Source organism: Lineus longissimus, chromosome 11 (assembly GCF_910592395.1).
Source record: "Lineus longissimus chromosome 11, tnLinLong1.2, whole genome shotgun sequence".
Classification (NCBI taxonomy): domain Eukaryota; kingdom Metazoa; phylum Nemertea; class Pilidiophora; order Heteronemertea; family Lineidae; genus Lineus; species Lineus longissimus.
The window spans coordinates 13,094,021-13,111,825 of record NC_088318.1 but is presented as its reverse complement, the minus strand read 5'-3'; the positions used below and the strand labels follow the sequence as shown (position 1 = coordinate 13,111,825).

Genomic DNA, 17,805 nt, shown 5'->3' with positions numbered 1-17,805 from the left:
CTTTACTATACCGTTTACTACCAACGGTTGAATATACATTGTACCAACATTCACACAAAATAAATTAACATTTCCAACAAAATAAACCCCAAACCACCGTGATTTCATAAGGATGTGCACATTTTGTGTTTTTGAATAAATTATTGTCGTACGGGTCAATAGATCATACGGTAAACTGTCACTGGAATGATCCGCATCCCTTTTCGCCGTCAGTAAAATTTTAAAACGTTATTCTATTGATTCGTGTATGATTGCAAGTTTTCAATTCGTAACATCACAGCCATCGATTACCTGAGGGTATGTACCTTCTTTGCTCTTGCACATTTCTTTTTTCCTAAAGAATGCACCGGAAACGGCCAAACCCTAATGCCTCAAATTCTCCCCTATTGCCCAGCGCTCGGCTGTTCTTCCCAGAGTTACCGACACTGATTCTTGGGAGGGATGTTGTTTTTGCAGGGAACTTGTATCAAGAGAAGGGAAAAACATCACTCACTGGCATTTCTTTCCTAAAATCCTAGTTCCCACAACTCAGACATGTTTCTCTCGCGGCTGATTTATGTCCAAGTTTTTGTTCGATCTTTCAGAGGTAAGTTCTAGGGATGTTTACTCCCCAATTAAACATCGCATTCACCTGCTCAATCTGACGGCGCGCGCATCTCATTTACCATCTCAAGACGGCTCTCGTCTGCACGTGCAACTCTGATCGAAAAACACAAAATTTCTCCTTAACTTTGCCGAATATCAATCTGCATACTTGTACAGTATCTCAATATAATTAGCTATAGATTCTGGCCCATATTTGTTGAAACGAAACCAACAAATGCTGCCTGTTCCAACGTTATCGCGAGAAAATGTGCGTTATTTGTTCCCCCTTTGTTTACTAACAAAATGAAGTGCCCCCTCGTTTTCTGGCCCCCGAGCGCTCGCGATGAGGACTGAACAGGAATTTTCCATTTACTTTCTAACTTGCGGTGAGAGATTACATTGTACAGAGATGGCAAAGATATAAATTACATGCCAGTTTGTAATTTATCTTACCTTATCTTTCCAAACAAAGGGGTTATAGTACCTTTGGTGGTGAGCCCTGCGGAGTTTAAGATGGCAATTAAGGCAGGTACGAAGAGATTTTGCAACTTATCGGGATTTTGAGGCATCATTTAGACGTAACAGAACCTCATCCTCGGCTCACTTCAAAGAAATAGATCTGCAATATAGACGGCTGCCGAACCACACCCTTCCACTGTATAGCTGTGCACCCAATCGGAGGCCTGCTGTTAGAAAGTTTTGGCACCAGATTGATGTAGGCCAATGCATCTCCAACTGAAAAGTGTTGAAAACAAACTACAAACATGTATTTGACCAACACAATATATGAACCGTGTGTCAGGCTTACACTTCCAAATGCCCGAACCAATTCTGGTTGAGGCATTTGGGAGTGACGCCTGATATATCGGAACCCAACGTACACTGGTAATCGTTGTAGTTCTCAAATATACACGTTATCCACGAAAGTTTTGGGCGAAGTTTCAGACAAAGTTTTCCGATAGGTATTTTAACTGAAATTTCCCTGAATTTTGTGACTGGTAGTGTTCCCATTGCTAAAAAATCACCAAGTTTCACATAAATACGAAATATAGGCCGATTGGTACACTAGAAGTGATTTTGTCCGTTTTCTTCTAAGCTTTGTATCATATTGCTTTGAACGTTGTATTTTGGAATCGAGATGGATCCGCAATTGAAAGTTGTTGTAAACGAAAGATTTATTCAATACAGTCTGAATCATTTAAAGTTTATGGAGGGGAGTTTAAGAAATAAATCCTGACATTGGCTGCCGTACCACCCAGATCTTCACCGCGAGTGTCCGTCAACGTACCAAGCGAATTTGTAAAACGTATTGCTTTGAGAGCTTCATTTCGCATCATCGTAGTCCACTTTGATGTACTGAAAGGCTATGAAATAGCCTATTTGCTCCTGACCATAAAATTCAAATAATTTGGACGATATTCGCAGCGTCTGCCGAAAAAATTCCTGACCGATCCACTGCCGTGTAGCTGTGCCTGTTGTTCTGACCGGACAACTGCGCGATTTGTAACGTATTGCTTTGAGCGTTGTATTTCGCAATAGAGATATATCTGCCGTTAAAAAGTGACCAAAACTAAAGATTTAATCCATACAATTTGAATCGGATAGAGAATTTGACAAAGTTTCTGCGGAGAATATTCTGCATGTTAATAGAAGATGCACTTCAAGGGGATAGGCATCACACATTGCTTTCGGCTACGATGCGATCCCTAGACAAACGCGGGGTGGATTTCGTTACAGGCACCCCTGCAGATAATGATTCGCTTAGCTGAGCTAACGCTGGTGTTTGTCTCTACGCTTAACAATTGATTATGATAAATAGGCACCAAGCCATTCCTTTTTCTGGAGGACAGAGTAATTCATGGTACACCAAGCTTCTCCTGATCGGGTTTACAAAACTGCACATCGCAGCGATTATAATTACTCGTGCTTCTGCACGGCGTTTAATGCATTCAGTAAAATATCTACGGACTCGGAGCTGATTGCGAAACGATGATTTGAACTTAGACACATGAGCGTCTCGGCCCATTACATACATATTTTGCCAGGAATAAATTGTTTGTATTTTCGTTGCAATTTATTTGGGTGGTCCTTGACGTATAAACACACACGATGCCATGTTTTATATACAATCGTTTACTACCAATACCTTAGATGTATCCCAGCATGGAGATACGGGACGCCTCACAATTAGGGGGAGCGGATAAGGCCAATGCCTCATCCAAATAATTTCAACGAATTTGTGCTTTTCACCAGGAAAATCATTTTATCGATGTAACGAAGAGATGAAAGATGAAAGTATCTCGCAAGCACTTTAAGTGGCTGACTAGACGTGAACCACAGACAAAATCAAATGCATTGGCCGAAAGTTTGTTTTCAAATTTGGCAAACTTTAAGCGGAATGAGAATGGTTGAGTGTTTTCATTTTCATCCAATTCATCAATAAATGTATTTCCACTGCATCACTGTACGGAAGCGCTATCAAAAAAGTATCAAAAAATTATCTTTTGTGACAATATGAAATCCAAAATTATACGGATGAATTTCATTCAACAAATGTCGTCATAATTTATTCAAAAATACATGTACCTCTGAAGTAGAGAAATAAAAAAACATCATCCCACTATTCAATGAGTCCGAAGCCGTCGGAGGTGGAATCTTCCCGGCATGCCTGAGTTAATCAATTTTCTCTCCTGCCTATCATAAACGCTGCAAAGAAGTGGGTGGTACTTTTCCCAGCCTATACCCATAAGTTACACTCCTGCGATAAACTCAATCTTGCAGCAGAGGTATCGAATCCAAATTGAGGGGTGTAAAGGGTGTAACTACGGTGAAAACTATCATGAAATCATTCAGAAATGCCGAGTGTTTCGTAATTTTGCTTTTTAATACGATCCAATAAGTTTTGGAAGGGACAAAAAGTGAAATGTTACTACAAGTTGCTTTGTTGTTCCTTGTTTTGCTACCTATGTTCCCGAGATAAGTGGACTCGTCTAATGACCAGAGATTAGATCTGTCAATCTGAAGTGCGCCTAATTCCTGCAGCCAGCCCCCAACCATCTTCATCCGAGAGAGGCTGGCCCAGATGTAAACAGAGGCGAAGACTGACAGAGCAGCAGTTGATCAGATGTTCTGGAGTCGAATGGTTCACTCTCTCTTCCTCATCTCACGTCACGCGTATGATTCAACAGCTTCGTAGCAGACGACAGTTCTTTTCTCAGAAACACTGACACATCTTTGGAAATAATCATTCAACTTGACGACAACATTTGAAGAAGAAACCTGTGACTATTTAGTTCCAACTTTGAAGCAGAAGATCTTGAATTTTAAGTTTTAAAAACTTTTCAAGCAGCTCATGAGCTCTGAGTCTGTTTTTGCATCATATTTCATTGGGATTTACTTTTCGCTGACAAAGTGGAGTCGTTAAAAATAATGCAGAATTTGACGAATATGGATCTCGGCGGCAGCTGTGGTATAAAGTTGGAGGAGATGCCACCACAACATCAACAACGTGAGCAGACGACAGATTTAAAACTCGAAGAACAATCGCCCAGCGAAGGTTCCGATGACGAACAGAAGTCAACTGATTGCCCTGAGTCGCCAGATTCTTGCCAGAAATCAAAGAAACCCGGAGCAGGAGTGAGACGACAGGAGAAACCACCCTATTCCTACATTGCCCTGATCGTGATGGCCATTCAAGCAGCCCCCACCAAACGATGCACCCTCAGCGAAATCTACCAATTTCTCCAACAGCGTTTCCCCTTCTTTCGAGGTTCCTACCAGGGTTGGAAGAACTCTGTCAGGCATAATTTGTCCCTGAATGAATGCTTTATCAAACTGCCTAAGGGCCTAGGGAGACCAGGAAAGGGGCATTACTGGACCATCGACCCCGCGGCGGAGTTCATGTTCGAGGAAGGTTCCTTCCGCAGGCGTCCCCGTGGATTCCGACGAAAGTGCCAGGCGATGAAGCCATTTGGGATGTTGAATAACTACGGTTCTCACGCGATGTTAGGGTCACCTTACGACCCCCTACACCACCAGGGACCACCCATGGGCATGAACATGCCCTGTGCTATCAACTCGCAGGGTTACGACAACCAGATGATGAACTCGATGAACGGACAGTTTTATTCACCACTGTCACAACATGCTCCTCCGCAACATCCCGCTAGCTGCAGCGTCAGCATGAATGGACATTATCCAACAACCATGACAGCGAACAACATGATGAACTCTCACAGTGTCGCGGCAGCAGACTATTCTCACCTCACGACACCCTGCTCCTCGGCGGGGGCAAGCATGACAAGCTCCATTCCTTCGTATGAGCGCGACCAAGCGTCCTGGACGATGGCTCAGAGATGTTACGGCAACAAGCAGCCCCTCAGCCCGACAGGCAGCACAGGATCCATTCAGAGTCTGAGTCCAAATGGCAGCTCAGGGGATCATAGTCCATACGGTACACATACGCATATACAGTCCAACGGCGAGACGCAACCTATGGATTTGGCAATGTCAGGTAAGAACAGTCACCCGCACTAAAACACAATTTGTAATTTCAGAAAGACCGGCGTAGAAAGACCATGAACAGCGACATTTAAATGATCCAGATTCCTCAGCTGCAGAATCTCTCATACTGGTCACCAACAGCTGGTTGAGGATCTCTCGACTCTGCATATGTCGCAGTCTCATTATCACAGTTATCTCTTCAAAGCAGCTGTAGCTCGGTCTTGTCAGTCAATTTACCATTTCAGATCGTGCATGACTTCTACTCCCCGACGTTTCATAATAGACCAGTACATGAGTATTGGCCGAGATAGTTGTACTAGTTTTATGATTTATGGTTGTCACCAAGAGAAAAGTAGATGTATTCACATGTATAAATTTATTCGTTATGTCATCTAAACCAGTGATTTTGACAGAGATCTGCAACAGCTTCCCTCTTCTTTAATGATTCACTTTTATAGTGTATAAGTTTTACTGGTTTGTCAGGCTAAAAAAGAAACATCATTTTGTCTACAGTTCCTCTTCCATTTCAATCTGGTTTTTAATGAATACTTTTCCAGTATCAAATGATACCGGTAATAATGTTGGCATACGTGACTATGGACATTATAGCAGAGTAATGTATAGTCTAAAAGTTAGTTTTATAAACCATCATTGCAAAGGTTCATGCGCTTCCCATTCCTATCCTATCCCATACTCATACTCATACTGGCATCATCTGTAAAACTGCACTGAGAACATGGGTAGGCAACGAAGCCCGTCGTGCCCTGAAGTTGTACACAGTTCCCCGGGGATACAAAATCCGCCGATCTTGGTGGTAACATGTGCTATTAGCGGGTCAGGTCAACTTGCAATTGAATTACCATCTGTGTTATCCTGGATGCTGCGAGCCTTCACTAGAATCCTGAACATGGAATATCTTTATCTTGTCGCCCTGGAAAAACAACAATTGATATAAAAAGCGGCATCCATAGGCAAAGGTGATGACGGATTTACATTTATGACTGGTGGAGGCGTCAAGCAATCACTCACTAACCCTGATTTGTCATTATCATTAGGCACATGCATTGTTAGCTTCAAGTGATATTTTAGGGAACACCTGATGAATTTTGAGATTTATTACATGATGGTTCAGAAGGTTACTGAAGTTTTTAACACTCACCTTACCTCAAACAATTTGTCAACAAGTATATGCTGAACATTTTTACGCACCTCGTGATTTAATCTTTCATATAATGCGTTGGCTGAAAAACCATAGAAAGTTTTTTAAAAGGTCAAAACCAATGATCCACCATTCTTTACATCTCATAATGATCTATTGCTCCGAGTCCAATTAGCCAGTCGAATCAAATTGTAAACAAAATGACGCCATAGTAAACCTCGGCGTAAACAAACCCATTATCCAACGTATGATATTTTTGATTGTTTTTACTTACATGTATTATTTGCAATTTGTGAGTAAGATCAAAAGCCAGTACATGCTTTCTTTAAAGTTACCATTAGCAGTGAAAGGTTCATATTTTAATAGAAGGGTTCAAACCGTGGCCGTGCACAACTAGTTCTAACTATATTAACGCTGAATAAATGCGAACATTTTACTGAAATTCACGTGCATTGGCCATGAAAAACTGTCATGTTGTAGGCCCTGTTTGCAAGAGGATGGGGTAAAAGAGCTATGTGTCACCTTGGCCCGCATTTTCATCTCCTGCAACAATATCGGGAAAACCTTCTCACAATTGATGGCCTGAGTTCCCCAGGGGTCCAGGCTGAGAAACGATCGAGTAACTCAGTTTACTTCAATAATAATACTCTGTAGCCCTCCCAAAGAATACATTCATTGGATTTAGGGATAATCCCGGCTAGTCATGCTGGCTCGCTTTTTGAGTGGATCAGGGCCACACGTCCCTTCGAGCAACAGGGTGTCCATTCCTAAGCCCGCATTAGAGGAATAACGGCCCCTCAAAGGTATCTGTCTGTCTGGGCGTAAAATCATCCTTCCTTTAATCCCACTTACTTCGTCTGGGCGGCAAATTACTGCAACGCTGTGACGAAGTCATAAGTCAGTCTGCCCGGAGGGGTTAAGTTTTTCAAAATCTCAACAACCTTTTATTTCTAAGAGCGTATTGAACGACTTTTGCTTTCGCTTAAAACGTTTCAGAACTAGAAATAATGCCATCAGTTACCTCGGAATCCTGTATATTTGTGGGCAAAGAAAACCACAGCGTGGGGCAAACTTCGAATACTCCCTGCTCCGGTTGGTACGGAAGTTCCCCGATTGTGGGATCAAAGACGTTGTTTTGCTATCACCACGAGCTAAAAAAAACGCTTTGATCTCTTTGATTTCAAGCAATTATAGACCTGCTTGTAGTACGCCTTCGTAGAATTCTGAGTTGATGGTGTCCAAAATTGCTGATATTGTAGAGTCAGGAATTATGCACGTCATTTGGCCCTGTCTCATCTGAGTAACATTTAACTTAAAAGAGTAATCGAAAGCTTGGTGCAATCAAAGGGAAAGTATTAATTTCTATCGCAAGATATCAGGGATAACATTACAAACTAAACAAGGCAATTGAAAATGAGTAATTTTGGTATTTGACCCCTTTCGCAGTGTGGGCAAGAGATTGATGACCCCAGGCCAATTATCGTTCCATTTAGCAGTTGGAATCCATGGGGTTCCAAGCTCGAGTTGTTCTTACTGTGAAATCATCGGCGTCCGCCAAAAGAAAGGAACAATCTCAAGAATGTCATCAAACAGATGAGATGTCACGGATAATGTCACTGAATAAATTGGCATGGTTGACATAAAGATAAGAAGAACAGGAGTTGTTTTTATTGTCATAGCAGTATATTTACGACACTTACTCAGCGATTTGAGTGTCCTTATAGTTAATATATTCTTTTACGACACTTACTCAGTAATTTGAGGACCTACTTTCGTTTAGATTAGCAGTTCCGCCGGGTGAATGGATTTCTTCAAGTGAACATATTTTGTTGCCATACTGCTTTTTGCTTTAGGAAAGCTATGAAGCAAACAAAATGGCAACTGTATTAAACTATTCTGTGAAGTTGAATGTTTGGTCGAGTACACCTGTCTACAAAAGAAGATAAAACTTTCTCGAACGCGTGGTCCCAGCTGGTCGTATTTACATGTACCAAGAAAATTGACGAAAAGTTTTTTGAAAATTGCTTGTACTTTTGCCCGTTTCGCGTGTGTGAATATCTGTTTGTCCATAATGTTCAAATTATGAGCAAAGGGCCGTGTGGGAATTGGAGAGTAAAAAGGCACGCGTATCATAAAGCTCTCAGCATCCGATAATATTTGCTTTGTTGCAATATTTTGCATCAAAACATGTGCGAATATTACGAAATGTGTTCAATAAGTCCACCTTGTGCATTACTGCACATGACTTGCAAATTAATTTCGCCCAATTAAACATGGGCGAAATGAATCCGAATAGTGAATTGCAGCAAATGAGTTGAAGATGTTTGATTGGTCAATTAAATTCCCTCCTAGAATACCGTGATGAATTTTTTTCCACCTAATTGGATGCTCATCGGCGCGATTATAAGTATTTTTATCAAACGGGCGACTAGACTGCCTGTATATTTTTTGCTCAAATGTGTGATGGCTGCACATGTTAGTGACAAATAGCAAACCTCTCTTTTTTGGTGCGAAAGGCATGAACCACTTTTTCATGGTGCTTCTCCCACATTTTGATTTTTTTAAATCAGCTCGTGAATTTAATAACTAAACTTTTCCAACGTGAATCTGCAATAAGTACCGTTATGTCTCAGGAATTGATTTATAACTTCTTGATATTATAGGATTTTTTTGAAGTCGTGGGCTGCATTCCACTTTGATGCCTCACTTTGCCATGTGATATCGGGATATCGATGGCGTCAAGCCTAATTATCTATTGGCCGAATATGGCACAGATTCAATTATGACGAGTGTAGTGTAGACTGATGTGCATCGTCTTGCTGAGTGTAACTCAATTTCATCGGGAAAAACAAAATTTACAGATGTATATGGGTGGCCTATCGTGCCTCTTGGCCTACAGCAGGCGTCTATCACAGGGTTGCATACTGCATGGGGGTGTAGTGAGCTACGTACTAAGTATAGGCCCACTGCAGAAAGATTTCTCTGAAAAACCCTTTGGGTGTATATTTGAGTTAGCAGCAGTGTATGACCGGTAATACAGTGCTGGTTTTAGCTAAATATGCTTAATGTGTTTCAAACGGTCAAAAGGCTCTTTTTCTACGAAGTTTGGCAGAAGGGCCGATTAGAAAACGTACATTTTTGCAAACACGTTCTCCTGACATTGTAACAAACATTCGTCCAACTCCGGCCGAAATGACTGATAAATTGAGTTATCGTTGCAGTAATGTTTTCTTGCAGTTGTAGTAATATCTTGGTATTGTTGTAAGAAACAGCTGAGAGCGATGAGATGATTTAGGGATATGCATACGGCATAGAAACTTGGCCAATAAATAATACTCTCGACAGTTTTTCTTCCAACTTGGCCAATTCACTTTCCTAGAAATCAAGGCTCAAACTTGCATTGTCTTTTTATACCGTTCGCTCATATTCTGACCTAATGACTTCGATAAAGCAGCAGTACTGTTTTCTCTAAACGTAAATTTGCCAAGAAGGAGATGTAAACCCCTTAAATAACTCATTTTATTGCAAACGGTACCTTCCAATATGCAAAGTAATATTGTCAGCCAGACCCAACTAAAAATTAAGATGTTTTGCGCGGTTGGTAGACCTGTAGCCATGACGTTTATGGATGGGCCTCAGCTGGATGGTAATTTTAGGCCCCAGCATCCGGGAGGTCGAGCTAACTGCTGTCTGGTGCAGCTGTCCCTTAATTCTTACTGCATGCTAAAATGCCTTTATTATCGGCATCGACTCGTTAACGCTTTGTGAACAAAATTCCCCAAGCTTGAAGATGCCTAAAACACCCTAGAACAAAAAATTGTTGTTCACTCTCGGACAAGAGCGCTGCTTCATTTTTTTCGTGGTGAACAAAGAACACATTTTCATGAAAGTTGGTTGATTGCGATTTTTAGCTAGGATTTCCCTCAGACTCACTTTGAAGTTCCAAGTATGGTCGGGGGTGAAGGATGTGTTACCGGACACAAATAGTATGCATAGCCCTTGTGGTGAAAAGGGACTCAACGAGTTGTCATTGGTAAAAAAATTCTGGATTTCGACGGTATCCACGTTTACCTCTACGTATCCAATCCGAAGGCATCCAAGCAAACTGGAAGCGTAGTGATCGGTGCGGAAAATGGATTTTTCCACCCGGTTAGCTTCTGACATACAACGAAACAGAACTACCTGATTCCGTCTAATAAGTTTCAACTGAATATACAATGTCTTCTCTTTGAAAGAAACATCCACAGGAGATCCTCTCAGGTCCGCTAAAGGTAAAAAATTGGCCAAAGAAAAGAAGCTGCACAAAACTACCACGCAGACTGAATTCCATATTTCATTCAATTTATGATCTCTGAAAACACTTGATTTGCAGTGGTAAAGCTTTACGTATGTTCGCTAAATGTCTGCATGTGTACCTTAATGAATCTGCAATTAAACAATGTAAACCGAGTGAACAGAGCAAATTGTTGATAAACAATAGTAAACAAAATTTGTCAGAACTTACGAGCGTTTGTTTGAAGTACACTTAGTGTACACTTGGTGTACATGGATTTCTGGTATGTAAGGTGATGGATATTATATTATAGATAGACAAAGTACTCTTTCAACAGTATAACTGTGTGAGTGGCCTACTAAAAAGTCCCACCACCAGTTTTCAAGTCGAATCCATCTGATTGTCTTTAGGAAAAAGACATGCCACCTCGATCTATCGCATAGAATAATGCTGTAGGTAGGCCAACAGAAGCCGGAGGTGACCATTATTTGTGTCCTGCATAATTGGTTCAGTGATACAGAAGAACGAGACCTTTGATAACCACATTGATGACATTTATTTTAGATGACATTCTTATCAAAAACGTGATATGAAGATAATGAGCCTTCTGTTTATTTGGGGCAATTACCTGCCTGACAACAGTCCCATTCCTTGGATCTCCTCGGTTACCCATCACTTTGGTATTCAGGAGACAATATTTCCAAGATATTTCACTTTTAGGTCATTGGTAATCTTATCAGAAAGTGATAATGGAGCCAAAAGATAATGAAGATTGAAAATAGAGGAGTTTTCTTGGGTTTCGTGAAAGCCAAAAAACCACAACCTTTGTACTAATTACTCGAGGCTTTACCTTTCATCTTGCGGTATCCTTCCCGACGAATTCCTTTGCAAGTCTCCTCTTTCATTCAGTGGTATTTGACTCGCGTGGGGTAGGCCTACAGACACAAGTCATCAGCCGTGTTCGTTCCGGTATTCCCTGTCCTGACCTGGTTTTATATATACCGGGTACACTATCGGTTGTTGTTGTCATCTAGACCACTTCGGTGTGGTCCTCGGATGTAACAATGTCTGGCCCGTCAAAATGACAGTTCTGGCTGAGGAATGTTGGCATATTATGGTACAGATGGTGATGATGCTAAGCCTATGTGTGGGAGGGAGGGAAGTGGTTGATCTTGCTCATGGTGAAGAGATCAGTGAAGAATGACTGGACTATCCCTCACTGAAGCACTCGCTGCTGTTGCAGGGATTATGTACTTTGAAAGGAATATCTGGCAGTTTTCAGCGATAAATTCTCAGCGGTTCAACTAGCACATCAGCAGGCACTTGCCGCGGCCCTCAGTTTTCCAAGAATAGAGCTGAGCAGATTGCGACGATGGGTTGTGACGTTGACCAGATTGAGGTTAGACTGATAAGTCATGGCAGAAGTGTAGCCATGGTGTGGAGAAGCTGGCGGCATCCATGGGAAGAGCCGCAAATGGTATACTCTTGTCAGATATGACGGCCCTGGACACCTGTATGGAATTTCCTCATCTACCCTTGTCTTCAATTGTGCCACCAATTCATCCTGGACACACTTTGTTCCGTATCAGAACTGTGACTGTAGACAAGATAGGAATAGTATGTTTCAGCACCCTTTCGTCTTTTTCAAGACGCGCGCGTCACTTGTCCAACTGAGCAAGCTAAACAATACACACCTTTGCAATTAGTTAAGTTCGTTTACTACAGTTTACTCCTCTGTCCTAGTTATCCCGACTCGCAGCTCATGCGAAACAGACGCCTCGAGCTAATGGCAAGATAAGTCCAACTTATCTCAAGAACTGTGAAACCGCAGTGAAAGTCGTCTACAGTTCCACAAAACAATATGTGGCTTTAGCAAAAAATCCCCTCAATATCAACCAAGTAGAAGGACTTAAATTATTAGCCTAATTTGATGAACTAAGCGAGTAGGACATCGCTCCCCGCGGACACCTCTTGCAACCAAACCATGGCTTCAATTAGGGAAATGTTGTCACGGGGTTCAACCTGGTTGCCGTGGTTACCGGGAAGGGCTGCTCAAGTCACATGGCTGGGTATCTAGCAGCGCCTCTAGTTGTCGAAATGAGACAGTCCCGCAGTAAAACTAAAGCGTTCGCTAATTTGCCCAATTAGACATTTTTTCGGATCGGATATGTTTACGTCTGCTTACTTAAAGATGGTGTTAACACGTAAATTATCATGCATAGGTAACACCACATTGTTTTTCACTGTTGTGCAGGGCAGAGAAGCATTGTCTGGTATACGCTGACATAAATCAAGCTCACCCAAAAATATGCTAGATCATATTTTGCCAACCTCTAGTAGGTACCTTATTTTCACGAAGCTTAGCCCCCCCCCCGAGTTTTTGAATATTGCACACCAACTTTATAAGGGCTGCATGGCGCAATTTGAACGATCTTGGGGAGGCAGATCTGATGTTTCAGATTCTCCCGAGCAGGTCTACTTTGCCCTGTGCGAGTTACCTTTAATTGATTAGCTTCAACACTAATTGGCCTAAGGTATTTAACAATTTTCGCATTTGTTCTTCTAATTCTAGGGTTACGGATGAAGTACGAGAAGATGGGAGAATCAAACTACCTCACTGCTGGCAACCCTAACCCGTATACCGAGACACAACAGGCAGAAACGACAGACAGAATCTTACAATGTAGGTGTTCCTCGATAGTGGCATGAGAACTCGTAGAAAAAGCGTTGAAAGGCAATAGAACTGGCGAGGAAATGCACTTATGCCTTGATGTGGGTGTTCTTGTAGCACTTTGAAGCAGCAGTTGTAATGAACTGCTGAAGACAGAGGACTATTGGTAAAACCTCTCCAAACAAACGACGCAGACGGCAACATCGTTTGGCAGAAAAAGCATTCCGGGCCCTATCTGCCGAGCGTCACATTCTATCTATTGATTCTCCACGTTCTACTTTTTTATGAGATGCATGTAGTTCATGCATTAATACGGTAACGAATATAGATTTGCGTCCGGGTTCTGCTACCGATCGGTAGGCCTTCTGCGTAATTGATGTAATGAATTAATCCCTGCAGAAATAAACTGAGCCGGTCTGACCGGTTCGATCTGATAGTATTACTGATCGATTAAGTTCAGACTTGTATCCAGATCTCACAGATGCAGCCATAGAGATCTCTTAATTCCCGCTCTGCATTCCTGTCTGGGTCGAAACTGAGCTCGCCCTTGTCGAAATCAATGGCGACCAGTAGCCGCTATATATATATTTAGTGGAAGTTGCCCTTGAGTCATACTGGTACCGGTTGTTTTCAATATACTCCGCCATTCAATGACGTAGGTGTATCAAAACCCCGAGTCTCAGGCCAGGATGCCCTTGAGTAGTCGCCACAGCTAAATGGACAATGTTCTCTAAAATGCCAAAGGTCAGCCATCTTACCTACATGTAAGGCAGCCATTTTGAAGGCAATCATTTCGAAAATAGGTCCGATGTGTTCTTATAGTACTTGCTGTCTATAAATAAATTACTGTCGTAAACAGGTTATAAACGGAATTCAAATTCAAAGCCCTTTGAACAACCAGCCGGTTACCCTATAGTCTAAGATAAACCGTAGATATTGAAAAAATCTATCGTGGCTGATGTTCAGATTAGATCCAAACACAGTGGAGATGGTTGTCTTGCTCGATGGGCGACTATCACAACTGAAAGGTCAGTTAGTACTCGGCACGACGCTGGTTGCAAATTTGTACCAATAAAAAGTAACATGTAACCGTAACGAGGTGATGTGTATCACATGACAGTCACCTGTTTTTCTGTCACTGATGGTAAAATAATGAAGCGTTCCTGCTGTGCGTGCTCGTGTCCGTGAAAGATAACCTTTTGCTTAGTAACGCACTAAACGACGTGATGCACCCACGGAGTTCAACTTTAGATTGTGTCGTCCATAATCAGATGACGAAAATTCAGCTGGGTGTATTTTACGAGGAAAATACTGTGTCTCGTTCCATCAACGCTGACTCCCTCCAACCTTACAACTAATGTGTACGCGTAGTGATCAGTACATTATTTCCCTACACATTTTTGTACAGAAGGTATGCCACAAATCCCTGAAAAAAGGAAAATTTATAATTATATGTATCAGATAAAATTCTTGATGAATTTGTACTTCTTTTACGCAATGTAATTCATACATGATTCAGTTTCATAAAGATGGATTATTTTCTATCCCGTGCGTTTGTTTATTCTGGGTTTTAGCAGAACCTGGCAACAAAATGGCGGATGATTCAGGTAACCCTTCATCAGTTTACATTGGTTACCAATCAATCTGATCAAAGAGGCTGATTACTGTTAAGAAAGCACTCAAATAGAGAAATTACTACCAGCACATCTCTTAGGAAAATACTTGATTGAGAAATACATGACTTGGTAAAATACTTGAAGGGAAACAAGAAAACATTACTATCTTGTGTTGTTTACCACTAGAAGTTGTGAAAGGGGTTCTAGTGGGCGATTAGGTTGTTAACTTGTTATGTAGTTGTTTGCAAACAGTTTTATCTGCGGAGAAAGTTCAGTTTTGCTGACCATTAATGGATAATCGCTTCGTTATGAAATTATGATTAGAGTTATATACCCCTGCCTTTAGATTTGCTCGAAGTACCCCTTATAGAGTGACTGAATGAATAATCCAGTGTAAAGTTTGTTCATGTGTACATCCATGTACAGAAAGTAACTCATTAACTAAAAAGAAGATATGAGGCATTTTATAACCTAGAAATGATACAGAACCTTCAACTAGAGCTTTTAAAGGAATGATATACTGTTAATGTTCATGATGTACCAAAAGGTTTTGATTTACGTGATATAGCCTATTAATGGTGACCCGATAGTAATTTCTGCGGTTATATACACAGGAATTCTTGTCTGCGTTTGGGGTCAAACCAACAGACTCTTACTAAAGGTTGCCAAGAAAGAATGATGTCATCCTCATTGGACGCTCTTATTCGAATGAAATTCGAACAGGGCTGCTATCAATTTCATTTCGATCTGATACTTGGCCACTAGAGGGCCAAAACTGAAAAGACAAAAATGCCAAGTCCTGAACTTACTCCTCCCCTTTCTTTCAGTTCTCAAGGATTACAGCATGCATGGAAAATGACTTGCAAATTCATTTTTCTTCTGATGTCATTACTTATTTTTGTCTCCCCTTGATGTTTTGTAGGTATGAGAGTTCCAACACAGCCTATGACGTCACATCCGAGTATGTGCGACCGTAAACCGTTCAGTCTATCATGTGCTCCGAATACCATGAACGCAGGTCTACCTCACGCGGGATATTACGAGAAATGTTCCATATGAAACATGACTTTCACGTGACATTCCTGTGAGATATTGAGAGAGGCGGCTCGGAGATTCGATGACGTCATGTGGTGATCGTCTGCGAAGTGGCGATGTCATGGTGAACACTACTCCAGACATGTAATTAGTGCGGTCTTTGGTCAGTACCTCAGCCAATCAAATAGCTCGGACTCATCCCGGAGAGAGAGAAAATACTAGAAAGTGCCTGAACAAGTGCTTCGAAAAGGAGTGGTTTAAACTTTGCTTATTTGATAGAATCAGCTGTGTATGACCGTGATAGAATGAACAAGATATTTGACACAAACTCAGACGTTTTTAGGTAGATGTGCCCCAGTTCTAACTGTATCGCCTTGGATTAATCAGAATAGATTCTGAGCATCCTCTAAGGTATTGTTAACTGGAAGCGAACCTATGTTAGCGAATTCTATGTTAGCCTCGGTGGGACTAAGCCCAAGGGATGATGAATACATCCGTTTCCGCGGTTTCTGAAATCGAACAACGATCATCTGATAGCTTATGCACTGGCTTCTGTCAAAGTGCCACCCACAACTCTGAAGAAAAGGTTGGAAATCAACTGAAATTTCATTTCTCGTGCCTTACCTTACCGTTTGATATTTCGGCTTCTACACGTACATGTATATAGTTTAAAAACATATGGTAGCTTTTTATCAAACCTGTGACTGGCTATGCTGGGTGTTTGGTTTTATTTCGATGTAAAAAAAATATTTGTCCGTGTTTTGATAGAAGTGTATGCCTTAAGTTGAGACTTTTTCTGACTTCGATATGAAACTCAACGGTATTAGCTGAACTGCAGTGGTATTTTCGTGGATGTCCATCCCAATTACAACGGTCTCGTAAATAAAACTTGAAATTGGTGCTATTGTCCAATTCGCAAATGAAACTGGTAATTGGTGCTCATTGGTCCAATGTGGAACTTGATATATATATACTCCAATATATTGGTGAGGTTCTGCATCGCTTACGAACTAGAAACCATTACGAATTTCAACTATGCGAATTTCGAATTATTTAAAATCGGATAGATTATATGCTCACATGCAAAGAACTTCGTCCTTATAAATCGTATTTGTGAGTGCTGTGGAATCTCACGATATTTGTTTTAATGACAATCAACGTTTCCTGGTCTATCACGTATATGCAATTCAGTGACCCTGCTGTCAAATAGTTGTCCATATAAATTTCGCTGTTGCTGATATATAAAGTAATATGTGGAGACGTACCCACTACGCCGTAAGTTTTTAAAGATTTTAAAACCGCTTTGTATTTTGTACTATTTTACTACTATACGTAAATGATGTAGATTAGGTAAAGTTTAATTTAATCTTTGTAAATACTTGTATATTGTTCTTTTTAAACCATGACTTGTTTAATAAAATGAAAAATATATTCCAAATATTTTTTTCTCGTGATTTTTCTCTCTCGGACCCACGAAAAGGTCATGATTGAGACCAAATTAAATTCATCGGCAACCGGGATGGACTCGTCTAGGACAGAGGAGCCGAACAACAGCTTTTTCCGAGGCAGCCTGGCGAATAAACGATTCACATCCTACACAATTCAGTCTCCTCGATTCTGGCGGAACATCCTGGAGGTATGCCTTTGGTAACCATCCAAGGCCCGTAACCAAAGCCTTTTCAACATCAACATCGATTTCCTAATCTCTACTGATGACACACAGCACACTGATCAGGTTAATGAAAATGGAGTATAAAAATGTCGACGATAACCTCCCTTTCGCTCGTTTTCCCCGGGCTATAGCTCAAGCTGTGACATGTTGTTCATTAGCTTTAATTTATCTCGAATGATTTTGTGGGCAAAATAGGAAATGATTCACTTGGCACTGAAACTAAAATTGAAGAAACTATGGTACGACTTTCAAGCCATTCCCTCCGTGTTCTTTGTGTCAATATATTCGACC

At 41.2% G+C, this 17,805-nt stretch overlaps 1 protein-coding gene across 1 annotated transcript; it reads left to right on the top strand.

The window, feature by feature from the left end:
- Positions 1-3,718: 3,718 nt before the first annotated feature.
- LOC135495576 (forkhead box protein F1-B-like) lies at positions 3,719-17,247 on the top strand. Its single transcript, XM_064784371.1, has 3 exons — positions 3,719-5,098; positions 13,093-13,203; positions 15,730-17,247. Exons 1-3 carry the CDS (start codon positions 4,015-4,017, stop codon positions 15,864-15,866), a joined length of 1,332 nt encoding a protein of 443 aa, XP_064640441.1. The 5' UTR covers positions 3,719-4,014; the 3' UTR covers positions 15,867-17,247.
- The last annotated feature ends 558 nt before the right edge of the window (positions 17,248-17,805 follow it).